The sequence below is a fragment of the Saccoglossus kowalevskii genome, chromosome 13, assembly GCF_978046115.1.
Source record: "Saccoglossus kowalevskii chromosome 13, keSacKowa6.1, whole genome shotgun sequence".
NCBI lineage: Eukaryota > Metazoa > Hemichordata > Enteropneusta > Harrimaniidae > Saccoglossus > Saccoglossus kowalevskii.
In genome coordinates, this window is record NC_140653.1 from 10,592,809 (window position 1) to 10,606,692 (window position 13,884).

Here is a 13,884-nt window from a genome sequence, read left to right on the forward strand (position 1 = left end):
ACAAACAAGCGACTCCTGTGGCATTGAAAATATCTCGGAATGTTCAGGCGGTAATTATTTCCTTGGGATTCACTACAAATCACAGCAATGTAACATAGTTTTGATTGAAAATGTCTTTATCTTTGTGTTCATTCTATGATTAGGTAAGTTCTATATTTAGGTACAACTTATAATCGTAACAAACATTATTGTGTTGTAATCACTTTAGTGTATGTATTGTGTGTTATCTGGATTGAGATGGTGATTACCGGTACCTTGGTAACACAGTAATTATCTTCATTAAGTGATCATCATTCCCTCAAACACTAAACATCACAGTGCGTGTTGAAAATCTTGGTAACACAGTCCTTATCTTCATTGAGTGGTTACCATTCCCTCAAATACTAAACATCACAGTGTGTGTTGAAAATCACACTACTTATTCAAGTAATGGGCAGAATACAGTGAATGGCACATAGCTGGGGCTTTGCTTATAAATGTATTTATAAAAATTTGTAAATGCCAGGCTTTTATTCAAATTCATATATTTAGTAGTGATTGTCATTATCTATTCCCATAATGCATGCACATGACATCGCAATTGTGTCTGCCATATATTTAAACTGAGGTGTTTCCTTATTGGATAATATTTAACTATCTCATTCATATAAATTAGAACTAATCATGATGTCACAATGCAATTTTTGGATTGGTCAATTTGAATTCTATCATGCATTTTGATTTATAAGATTGATAAAACATTTATAAAAATCACAGTGTTATGCCATTCACTGTAACAACCATATTGTTGAGAACAGTATTCGAGGGGCCATGTTTTCTGAACATGTGAAAAAAAATCAACATACAAAAAAGTAGCTGCAAAGCGACATTGTCTCTAAGGAATATCTCTATGTGCAAGGTTGGTTTTTTAAATTCCTGTGTTAGTGGCTAGTCCACTTTGAATTAAGTTTCAGTCACTTATTATTGAGTCATCTGTTCATATTAATGCTTGTATCCTGTATACACTTTTGTTTTTCAAATGTTTGAACTTGTTTGAAATAGAAAATATAGACTAAACTTTTGTTGTTTTGAAAATAGCCATTGGTAACTTGATACAGCATTGGAGTAGAAACGACTTTGACAGAAATCATGCTGACATTTGCTATGTTCACACGGCAGCATTCTATCAGAGCCGAACTACTGCTCCTCCCATTGATTAACAGGAGATTATCTCCAATGCAGTTGGGAGCCGAACGAGAGCCAAGATCTGCCAGGATTCGATTCAGTTCGATCAGAGCCGAATGGAACAGTGCCCTCAAATAATTAGTATAAAAAAAAACTGGACTGAAAACAATTTTGGTGTCGTTCTTGTGTTGTTTCTTTACATAGCACAATGCTGTTGAGCTGGAAGAAAAAAATGGTAACAGTCGTGAGTCTGAGCATGAAGGTAGGAAAGACAATGCACTGGTGTTATGATTTAGGTACCAGTATCTCAAATCCATGCTCGAATAATCACAAGAAGAATCACAGTCCATCTATCCTCTCTATCTGTCATAGAGGAACTGTGGAAGAATCTAAACCTCGCGTCACCGTACCATGATCGCTTCTACGATTTTTATCTTTAGTGTCTTTAAAAAGTTTCCATTCAGTCGTCCTTTCAAGTTTTTATTTAATCATTTTTTCTGTTTCCCGTTGAGCTATCAATCTATTGCAGTATTTTTTTACTCTGCCAATTATATATTAGGACGTGTACCTCTTCGCCAAGCCGGAAATTGCGTGAAATTACGAAAGATGTTGTCTCTGCCATAATTGAAATGAGAGGTTACATGAAGAAGGCGATTGAGGGCGTGATTTGGGCTCCGATAATGGCCCCTGATGCGTATACACGGTCGGGCTATGTCAGGGCTCAACCCTATCGTAGTTTAACCCTGATGGTTTATTGGAGCCAAACTTGGCTCGAGACAGCTTGAGTCGAATGCACGGCCATTTTTGCTGCGAGCCCTAGGGTTCCGATAAAATGCTGTCATGTGAACGTAGCAATTATTGACTGTCTGGTTGGTGACATGATGATTTTGATGCAATTGTCTAATGGTGAATCTATTCATTACTAACTTACGAGTCATTAATGCGTTACATTGTTTTACTGCATGTTATTTAGGGACGACGTCAAAAGATCGATGTCGGATAAAAAACTTATTTCCTTTAGTTTGGGGGTGGGGGGTTTTTACCTCAAAAAGTTTCCATCCTACAAAAACGATTTTCTTTTTTAATGAAAATCTTGGAGTATTTGTAGTTCGTTTTTTTCTATCCAATCATGGACAGAAATAACCGAAAAAGAAAAAAAACAACAGAAAAATGGTTTGGTTCGAGTGTAAATCTGTGCGTCAAATGAGGTGCATTTGTAAAATCTGTTTACACCCACCCGACAACCAACTGCTATGCAATACTACTGTCCAATTATCAATTTGTATTTAATGGTGAATGTAGTCTGACGCCATGACCAATATTTATCAATTAAGTTTCAGTGGGGGGGGGGGGGGGGGTTGGAAAAAAACTAAAGGAATTAAGTTTTTTATCCGACATCGATCTTTTGACGTCTTACTGACATTTAAAGTGCAATGTGTGGGGGAAGGAGTGAAAAGAACTGAACTACTTGAGTGGGAATTTACAAATATCAGACGTGGAAATTGTATTTCAGCTAAAACTATTCAACAAATGTTTTATTTTAACAGCAATTGCTGTAGTATAGTACCAACTAACTATATAAAGAAACATCTGTTTTCTATAAATAACCATTAAAATCGACATGAGAAATTACAAGTTTACAAACATACCTGTATAACTAAAATAGGCAGGACAATCATACCATCAACTCTCTGCAAAGTAATTAACAGCATCCAATGACTTTTTTTATTAACATGGCCAATTACTGTAAAACGGTTAATTATTCACTGGGTTTTAATTTTGCTTATTTCGCTGACTGGAAAATGCGCTAAATTAAAACCCAGTGAATATGTAACATTTAGCATTGAACACATTATCTAAATGATAAAACCGTGAATTTAAAACCCACTGAATATGCCTGAAATGGTAAATCAGCGAAATGTAAACCCAATGAAAATTAGTCATTTTACAGTAGTACCTTAAATACAGTGTAATCGTTATACGGGTTTCACTGCCAAATCTGAACTGTTTGGTCATGATAAAAGACAAAACCCTATATGATCACATTGTGGTAACTGATCAGCGATGGTACAGGTGTGATTCAATGTCAATGTCCTTGAATATTGTGTTGCCTTCATATGCTCATAAAAAATTAACAATATACGGTACTATAAATGATACTTTAGCAGTTTGTGGGGAATTAAGAAGACATCAAATCTCAGTATTAACAAAATGATGGTCAGATAAAAATGGTAACAAACTTGTAAAAGAGGTAATTATTTATTCAATTACAATGGGCAAAAGATGAGATAGATGATTATTGAAATAAGACAAAGAATAGCATACATCACATGTGATCAAAACGAAGAAAATTATATAGCATTGTGGAAAAGTGACATTAATCTAGAAAAAAGATAAATCTACTAAGAACCTAACAGTAAATTCAATTTAAAACAGAGCAATACTGCACCATTTTTTTTGTAGAATGGCATTTGACTATGTTTTATTCAAAATGAATAATGTCGATAAAGTTATTATTATTATTACATGTATATCCAATCTGCTCATATTAGTTTAGTTAATTATGCTACATATAATGCAATAACCTAGTAAAATTGAAACTTGACATCAGACAAGACAGATGTCAGTTTAGAAAGTAAAAATGAGTAAAGCAATAAATATACAACAAAATTCAAACTATTTGTTTGTGGATTTAAGGAAAAGGAAACAGAAGCTTTTATAAGGAAACCATCAAGCTATTTTAAAAACTATAAAATTCCAAATTAAAATATTTGAAGCATCCTACTGGATACGGTTTCCATTGCTTATTAAAATCTAAATGAAATAATAAATCATAGAATAGAGGTACATAATGTTGCATACTAGGGAAGTGCATGGTGTAACCGTTATATCAGGGAACTAAAGGCGTGGTCAGCTGCTCACTCAACAGTAAGGAAAAAAAAGATTTTAAACTGCGAGTCGTGTGTGATATCACAGGAGCATGTACCTGTATATCTTAGTGATAATTTCAGACCAAGGTTTTTATCTGTAATTAAATTTATTTTGTGCTGACAATATTTCAGTGTCACTTAGATTGATTACAAGCATAATTATAACATCAAAGTTATTTTGTGAAATTAAGGGGTGGGCCATTTGTAACTTGGCAGAAAATTTGCTGCAATTTTATTTCTTTATTTATATTTTTGTGTATAATTTTTTTTCCCTAAGAATTACGTGTGCAGAATTTTCTTTCTGTTATTAATCTTTGTAGGTCTTTTTCCATGATACTTTCCTGTGCACATCATTCATTTTTGTTTTAATTCTGCCATTGCCAGATTTTCTAATGCCCCCTCCCCCCGATTTGTATTTTACTTCTCTGTTACATGGGACCCATATCGATGACTGCAACATTTTAATCAGTGTATAATAGTAATGAAATTAATCATATTTATTATGGTTATGCCTAAATTATTATTTTACTGACCTTTATTGTCTAACTGTCTTGATGATTAATGGTGTCATATTAATTGGAAAGAGAACATACCTGCAGGTGACACTGATTAAAATAAAAAAGAAATTATTGCATACTTGCCATTCTGCATTGTCAGTGTTTAGGACCTCAGGTCCTCAACCCAATATAACACCGTTTTATGAATTCCTGCCAGTAAAATAAACATTTATATCATGTTTCTTCACTATAATGTTGATAAATGTATTTAGTAGACTAGATGGCGAAACATATCATATTCATCTTAATAAAGTAGATAAACAAAGGAACCTTCGTCCAATAGTGTTCACGCACATTACCGTATATGTATATGGCTACTGTAGACTTCAGGTTATTTCAGCTGTAAACAGTATGTGTAACAGTTTATTGACTTTAGCATGAACGGATCTGGCATGTATTTTTGTTTGAAATCTAGGTAAATACACCCACATGTAAAGGTTTCATTTCCTATCATATGAACCATGTGTTCATCTGTAACAAACATGTCATATATATGTACTGTCTAAAATGGTTAATAGGGCATCATCCTTACTAGCATGTCAGTATGCCCCCAGGGTAGGGATAGGTATGGCATATGTGATATAAACAGTAATATGTGACCATCTTTACTAGCCTGTTAGTATGTACCCCCAGGGTAGGGATAGGTATGGCATATGTGATGCAAACATTAATATATGACCATCTTTACTAGCATAGCATGTTAGTATGTACCCCAGGGTAGGGATAGGTATGGCATATGTGATATAAACAGTAATATGTGACCATCTTTACTAGCATGTTAGTATGTACCCCAGGGTAGGGATAGGTATGGCATATGTGATGCAAACAGTAATATATGACCATCTTTACTAGCATAGCATGTTAGTATGTACCCCAGGGTAGGGATAGGTATGGCATATGTGATGCAAACAGTAATATATGACCATCTTTACTAGCATAGCATGTTAGTATGTACCCCAGGGTAGGGATAGGTATGGCATATGTGATATAAACAGTAATATGTGACCATCTTTACTAGCATGTTAGTATGTACCCCAGGGTAGGGATAGGTATGGCATATGTGATGCAAACAGTAATATATAACCATCTTTACTAGCATAGCATGTTAGTATGTACCCCAGGGTAGGGATAGGTATGGCATATGTGATATAAACAGTAATATGTGATCATCTTTACTAGCATAGCATGTTAGTATGTACCCCAGGGTAGGGATAGGTATGGCATATGTGATATAAACAGTAATATGTGACCAACTTTACTAGCATGTCAGTATGCCCCCAGGGTAGGGATAGGTATGGCATATGTGATATAAACAGTAATATGTGACCATCTTTACTAGCATGTTAGTATGTACCCCCAGGGTAGGGATATGTATGGCATATGTGATACAAACAGTATTATGTGACCATCTTTACTAGCATGTCAGTATGTACCCCAGGGTAGGAATAGGTATGGCATATGTGATACAAACAGTAATATGTGACCAACTTTACTAGCATGTCAGTATGTACCCCAGGGTAGGAATAGGTATGGCATATGTGATACAAACAGTAATATGTGACCAACTTTACTAGCATGTCAGTATGTACCCCAGGGTAGGGATAGGTATGGCATATGTGATATGAACAGTAATATGTGACCAACTTTACTAGCATGTCAGTATGTACCCCAGGGTAGGGATAGATATGGCATATGTGATACAAACAGTATTATGTGACCATATTTACTAGCATGTCAGTATGTACCCCAGGGTAGGGATAGATATGGCATATGTGATACAAACAGTAATATGTGACCATCTTTACTAGCATGTCAGTATGTACCCCAGGGTAGGGATAGGTATGGCATATGTGATGCAAACAGTAATATATGACCATCTTTACTAGCATAGCATGTTAGTATGTACCCCAGGGTAGGGATAGATATGGCATATGTGATACAAACAGTAATATGTGACCATCTTTACTAGCATCTCAGTATGTACCCCAGGGTAGGGATAGGTATGGCATATGTGATACAAACAGTAATATGTGACCATCTTTACTAGCATGTCAGTATGTACCCCAGGGTAGGGATAGGTATGGCATATGTGATACAAACAGTGATATATGACCATCTTTACTAGCATGTCAGTATGTACCCCGGGGTAGGGATAGATATGGCACATGTGATACAAACAGTAATATGTGACCATCTTTACTAGCATGTCAGTATGTACCTCCAGGGTAGGGATAGGTATGGCATATGTGATACAAACAGTATTATGTGACCATATTTACTAGCATGTCAGTATGTACCCCAGGGTAGGGATAGATATGGCATATGTGATACAAACAGTAATATGTGACCATCTTTACTAGCATGTCAGTATGTACCCCAGGGTAGGGATAGGTATGGCATATGTGATGCAAACAGTAATATATGACCATCTTTACTAGCATAGCATGTTAGTATGTACCCCAGGGTAGGGATAGATATGGCATATGTGATACAAACAGTAATATGTGACCATCTTTACTAGCATCTCAGTATGTACCCCAGGGTAGGGATAGGTATGGCATATGTGATACAAACAGTAATATGTGACCATCTTTACTAGCATGTCAGTATGTACCCCAGGGTAGGGATAGGTATGGCATATGTGATACAAACAGTATTATGTGACCATCTTTACTAGCTTGTTAGTATGTACCCCCAGGGTATGGATAGGTATGGCATATGTGATACAAACAGTAATATGTGACCATCTTTACTAGCATGTCAGTATGTACCCCAGGGTAGGGATAGATATGGCATATGTGATACAAACAGTATTATGTGACCATCTTTACTAGCATGTTAGTATGTATCCCCCAGGGTAGGAATAGGTATGGCGTATGTGATATAAACAGTAATATGTGACCATCTTTACTAGCATGTCGGTATGTACCCCCAGGGTAGGGATAGGTATGGCATATGTGATACAAAAGGTAATATGTGACCATCTTTTCTAGCATGTCAGTATGTACCCTCAGGGTAGGGATAGGTATGGCATATGTGATACAAACAGTAATATGTGACCATCTTTACTAGCATGTCAGTATGTACCCCAGGGTAGGGATAGGTATGGCATATGTGATATAAACAGTAATATGTGACCATCTTTACTAGCATGTCAGTATGTACCCCAGGGTAGGGATAGGTATGGCATATGTGATACAAAAGGTAATATGTGACCATCTTTTCTAGCATGTCAGTATGTACCCTCAGGGTAGGGATAGGTATGGCATATGTGATATAAACAGTTACAATAGTAACCATACTTACTGTATCTCATTTTCATTTATAAAGTGCAGCTTAAAATTTAAAAGGAGACAATGAAAAACTGCTTATCTAAACTCACAGTGGCTTGGTGAATTGTTTTTTGTTCAATTTGTGTGGAAAATGGGATGTATAAACAAGGTTGTCAGGAAACCATCTGTCTATTAGGGAAATGGTCAACAATATGTATAACTTCCTTCATGTATAGAAACAGTATATATATGGTTTTATAGTACAGTAAATGTTACTGTTCATGGTTATCTCTTATTAATATTCTGAGTGTTTTCACTACATTAATTCACCTGTTTAGATGTAGCTATAGTCATCAAGCGTGCTTAGAGGAAACAATATATCTGAACAATATGCACTCATTTGCATTTTTGTACTGAATTACCAGTTGTAATCGCAGTTATTTTCCACTGTATAGTAATATCTCATTGTCCATTAAAATAGATGCATACATCATGTACTATGGGAAATCATGTCGACTATGTATACCTGAATAAACTGGCTGCCATCAATATGTGAATATTTGTTATGTGAGCTCCCTCCCACACACACACGTAGTTCTGATGCCAGTATTGTTTTAACATGAAATCTAGTCATAGTGAATGTCCGAACCAAAACATAATTTAACAGTATACAGTGTGTTATTATTTCAAATTTTGTTTTCTCTTTACAGAAAAACATCAAAGGACAAGTGTTACTAGAAAAGGTTTATCAGCATCTTAATCTAATTGAAACAGATTATTTTGGTTTACGTTATCTAGATGAAGCTAGTCAGACGGTATGTAATCATCTTTCTATACCCTGTATGGATGGTCCCATGGGCTGTCCATACAGGTACTTTGATGGTGGTACTGGCATTACATGTATATGATACTCACCACATCTCATATGCATCAATAGCCATACAGGTACCTTGATGGTGGTACTGACATTATATGATACTCACCACATCTCATATGCATCAATAGCCATACAGGTACCTTTATGGTGTTACTGACATTATATGATACTCACCACATCTCATATGCATCAATAGCCATACAGGTACCTTGATGGTGCATGGTACTGACATAATATGATACTCACCACATCTCATATGCATCAATAGCCATACAGGTACTTTGATGGTGGTACTGACATTATATGATACTCACCACATCTCATATGCATCAATAGCCATACAGGTACTTTGATGGTGGTACTGACATTTTATGATACTCACCACATCTCATATGCATCAATAGCCATACAGGTACTTTGATGGTGGTACTGACATTTTATGATACTCACCACATCTCATATGCATCAATAGCCATACAGGTACCTTGATGGTGCATGGTACTGACATAATATGATACTCACCACATCTCATATGCATCAATAGCCATACAGGTACCTTGATGGTGGTACTGACATTATATGATACTCACCACATCTCATATGCATCAATAGCCATACAGGTACTTTGATGGTGGTACTGACATTTTATGATACTCACCACATCTCATATGCATCAATAGCCATACAGGTACTTTGATGGTGGTACTGACATTATATGATACTCACCACATCTCATATGCATCAATAGCCATACAGGTACTTTGATGGTGGTACTGACATTATATGATACTCACCACATCTCATATGCATCAATAGCCATACAGGTACCTTTATGGTGTTACTGACATTATATGATACTCACCACATCTCATATGCATCAATAGCCATACAGGTACCTTGATGGTGCATGGTACTGACATAATATGATACTCACCACATCTCATATGCATCAATAGCCATACAGGTACTTTGATGGTGGTACTGACATTATATGATACTCACCACATCTCATATGCATCAATAGCCATACAGGTACTTTGATGGTGGTACTGACATTATATGATACTCACCACATCTCATATGCATCAATAGCCATACAGGTACTTTGATGGTGGTACTGACATTATATGATACTCACCACATCTCATATGCATCAATAGCCATACAGGTACCTTTATGGTGGTACTGACATTATATGATACTCACCACATCTCATATGCATCAATAGCCATACAGGTACCTTGATGGTGCATGGTACTGACATAATATGATACTCACCACATCTCATATGCATCAATAGCCATACAGGTACTTTGATGGTGGTACTGACATTATATGATACTCACCACATCTCATATGCATCAATAGCCATACAGGTACTTTGATGGTGGTACTGACATTTTATGATACTCACCACATCTCATATGCATCAATAGCCATACAGGTACTTTGATGGTGGTACTGACATTATATGATACTCACCACATCTCATATGCATCAATAGCCATACAGGTACTTTGATGGTGGTACTGACATTATATGATACTCACCACATCTCATATGCATCAATAGCCATACAGGTACTTTGATGGTGGTACTGACATTATATGATACTCACCACATCTCATATGCATCAATAGCCATACAGGTACTTTGATGGTGGTACTGACATTATATGATACTCACCACATCTCATATGCATCAATAGCCATACAGGTACTTTGATGGTGGTACTGACATTATATGATACTCACCACATCTCATATGCATCAATAGCCATACAGGTACTTTGATGGTGGTACTGACATTATATGATACTCACCACATCTCATATGCATCAATAGCCATACAGGTACTTTGATGGTGGTACTGACATTATATGATACTCACCACATCTCATATGCATCAATAGCCATACAGGTACCTTGATGGTGCATGGTACTGACATTATATGATACTCACCACATCTCATATGCATCAATAGCCATACAGGTACTTTGATGGTGGTACTGACATTTTATGATACTCACCACATCTCATATGCATCAATAGCCATACAGGTACTTTGATGGTGGTACTGACATTATATGATACTCACCACATCTCATATGCATCAATAGCCATACAGGTACTTTGATGGTGGTACTGACATTATATGATACTCACCACATCTCATATGCATCAATAGCCATACAGGTACCTTGATGGTGCATGGTACTGACATTATATGATACTCACCACATCTCATATGCATCAATAGCCATACAGGTACTTTGATGGTGGTACTGACATTATATGATACTCACCACATCTCATATGCATCAATAGCCATACAGGTACCTTGATGGTGGTACTGACATTATATGATACTCACCACATCTCATATGCATCAATAGCCATACAGGTACTTTGATGGTGGTACTGACATTATATGATACTCACCACATCTCATATGCATCAATAGCCATACAGGTACTTTGATGGTGGTACTGACATTTTATGATACTCACCACATCTCATATGCATCAATAGCCATACAGGTACTTTGATGGTGGTACTGACATTATATGATACTCACCACATCTCATATGCATCAATAGCCATACAGGTACTTTGATGGTGGTACTGACATTATATGATACTCACCACATCTCATATGCATCAATAGCCATACAGGTACTTTGATGGTGGTACTGACATTATATGATACTCACCACATCTCATATGCATCAATAGCCATACAGGTACCTTGATGATGGTACTGACATTATATGATACTCACCACATCTCATATGCATCAATAGCCATACAGGTACTTTGATGGTGCATGGTACTGACATAATATGATACTCACCACATCTCATATGCATCAATAGCCATACAGGTACCTTTATGGTGGTACTGACATTATATGATACTCACCACATCTCATATGCATCAATAGCCATACAGGTACTTTGATGGTGGTACTGACATTATATGATACTCACCACATCTCATATGCATCAATAGCCATACAGGTGTACCTTTATGGTGGTACTGACATTATATGATACTCACCACATCTCATATGCATCAATAGCCATACAGGTACCTTTATGGTGGTACTGACATTTTATGATACTCACCACATCTCATATGCATCAATAGCCATACAGGTACCTTGATGGTGGTACTGACATTATATGATACTCACCACATCTCATATGCATCAATAGCCATACAGGTACTTTGATGGTGGTACTGACATTATATGATACTCACCACATCTCATATGCATCAATAGCCATACAGGTACCTTTATGGTGGTACTGACATTATATGATACTCACCACATCTCATATGCATCAATAGCCATACAGGTACCTTTATGGTGGTACTGACATTTTATGATACTCACCACATCTCATATGCATCAATAGCCATACAGGTACCTTGATGGTGGTACTGACATTATATGATACTCACCACATCTCATATGCATCAATAGCCATACAGGTACTTTGATGGTGGTACTGACATTATATGATACTCACCACATCTCATATGCATCAATAGCCATACAGGTACCTTTATGGTGGTACTGACATTATATGATACTTACCACATCTCATATGCATCAATAGCCATACAGGTACCTTTATGGTGGTACTGGCATTATATGATACTCACCACATCTCATATGCATCAATAGCCATACAGGTACCTTTATGGTCGTACTGACATTTTATGATACTCACCACATCTCGTATGCATCAATAGCCATACAGGTACTTTGATGGTGGTACTGACATTATATGATACTCACCACATCTCATATGCATCAATAGCCATACAGGTACTTTGATGGTGGTACTGACATTATATGATACTCAACACATCTCATATTTATTCTATAGCACTGGTTAGATGGAACAAAATCAGTTGCCAAACAGGTCAAAGGTCAGTTGTATCAATATCATAACAATAATGGCACCATGAAAGATGAGAATTGTGTGTTGATAATGTGCAATGGTAGAATTAATACAACTCTTGAAAATTCATTATTTTTATTATGGTAACATTTTATATCATCCATGTGTATGGGTTGAATGTTACTCTGGGGTGTACCAGGACAGTTTACTAGCGAAATAAAACAAGCCACGCCTGCATGAAAGCTCATAGTTTTGGTTAGGGAAAATAAAGCATGTTGATAAACATTATATGATTTCATTTGCTGCTGTCTAATGGGTTGATGCAGGATTCTTTCATATTCTCATTGAGATATAAAAACTAAATTTGTCTAGTATATTATAGTGTAGCAATATCAACATTGATAGGTTTGTTTTCAGCATCAAGTAAACCGCCCCCTTTTTTGGGAAAGGTGGATTTTTCTGTTTTTATTGATTGTTTTTTAATTTGTCGTCTTGTCAAATCCAAGATGCATTGCTTTCATAACTACCTTGAATATAGTTTTCCTAAATTGGTTTATAAATTTAATTGAAATGTCTGCATATACATGTATGTATGTTAAGAAGTTATTATTTACCCATGAGCCTTTGCATTTTTAGCATGTGTTATAGTCGCTTAGGACTCAATTCCTACACGTGCACAAGTGACAACCCTCTCGCTTTAACAAATGTTGATGTTATACCAAATCATATAATGCATTTATTTTTCAGGTCCACCATATACACTTTATTTTGGCGTCAAATTTTATGTTGAAGATCCTTGTAAATTGAAAGAAGAGATTACAAGATACCAGTTCTTTTTGCAACTCAAAAAAGATATGTTACAAGGAAGACTCCCATGTACACATAATATAGCTGCGGAATTATGTGCATTTTGTGTGCAATGTGAGTATTATCATTCCAATATACATATACAAATGTACCAGTATTCACTGTCATATTCTTTACTGAAGATGTTAAAATAGATGTTAAAATTTTGTTACGTCTAATGTATTTTTGGTTTTTCTTATTAGCTGAACTCGGTGACTATGATTCAAGGAGGAATTCATATGGATATATTTCTGAGTTTCGCTTTGTACCAAGCCAAACTGAAGAACTTGAAAATCAGATAATGAAAATTCATAAAACATTAAA

The 13,884-nt window shown here is 36.1% G+C and overlaps 1 protein-coding gene across 1 annotated transcript in view; it reads left to right on the forward strand.

Annotated features, from left to right (window-relative positions):
* Positions 1–13,884, forward strand: part of LOC102808380 (band 4.1-like protein 4A) — a 64,796-nt gene that overhangs the window by 17,011 nt on the left and 33,901 nt on the right. The window contains exons 2-5 of the mRNA XM_085506906.1: positions 8,634–8,738; positions 12,700–12,742; positions 13,462–13,635; positions 13,764–13,884. Of these exons, the coding sequence (XP_085363032.1) occupies positions 8,634–8,738; positions 12,700–12,742; positions 13,462–13,635; positions 13,764–13,884 (443 nt within the window). The remainder of the gene's footprint in view (positions 1–8,633; positions 8,739–12,699; positions 12,743–13,461; positions 13,636–13,763) is intronic.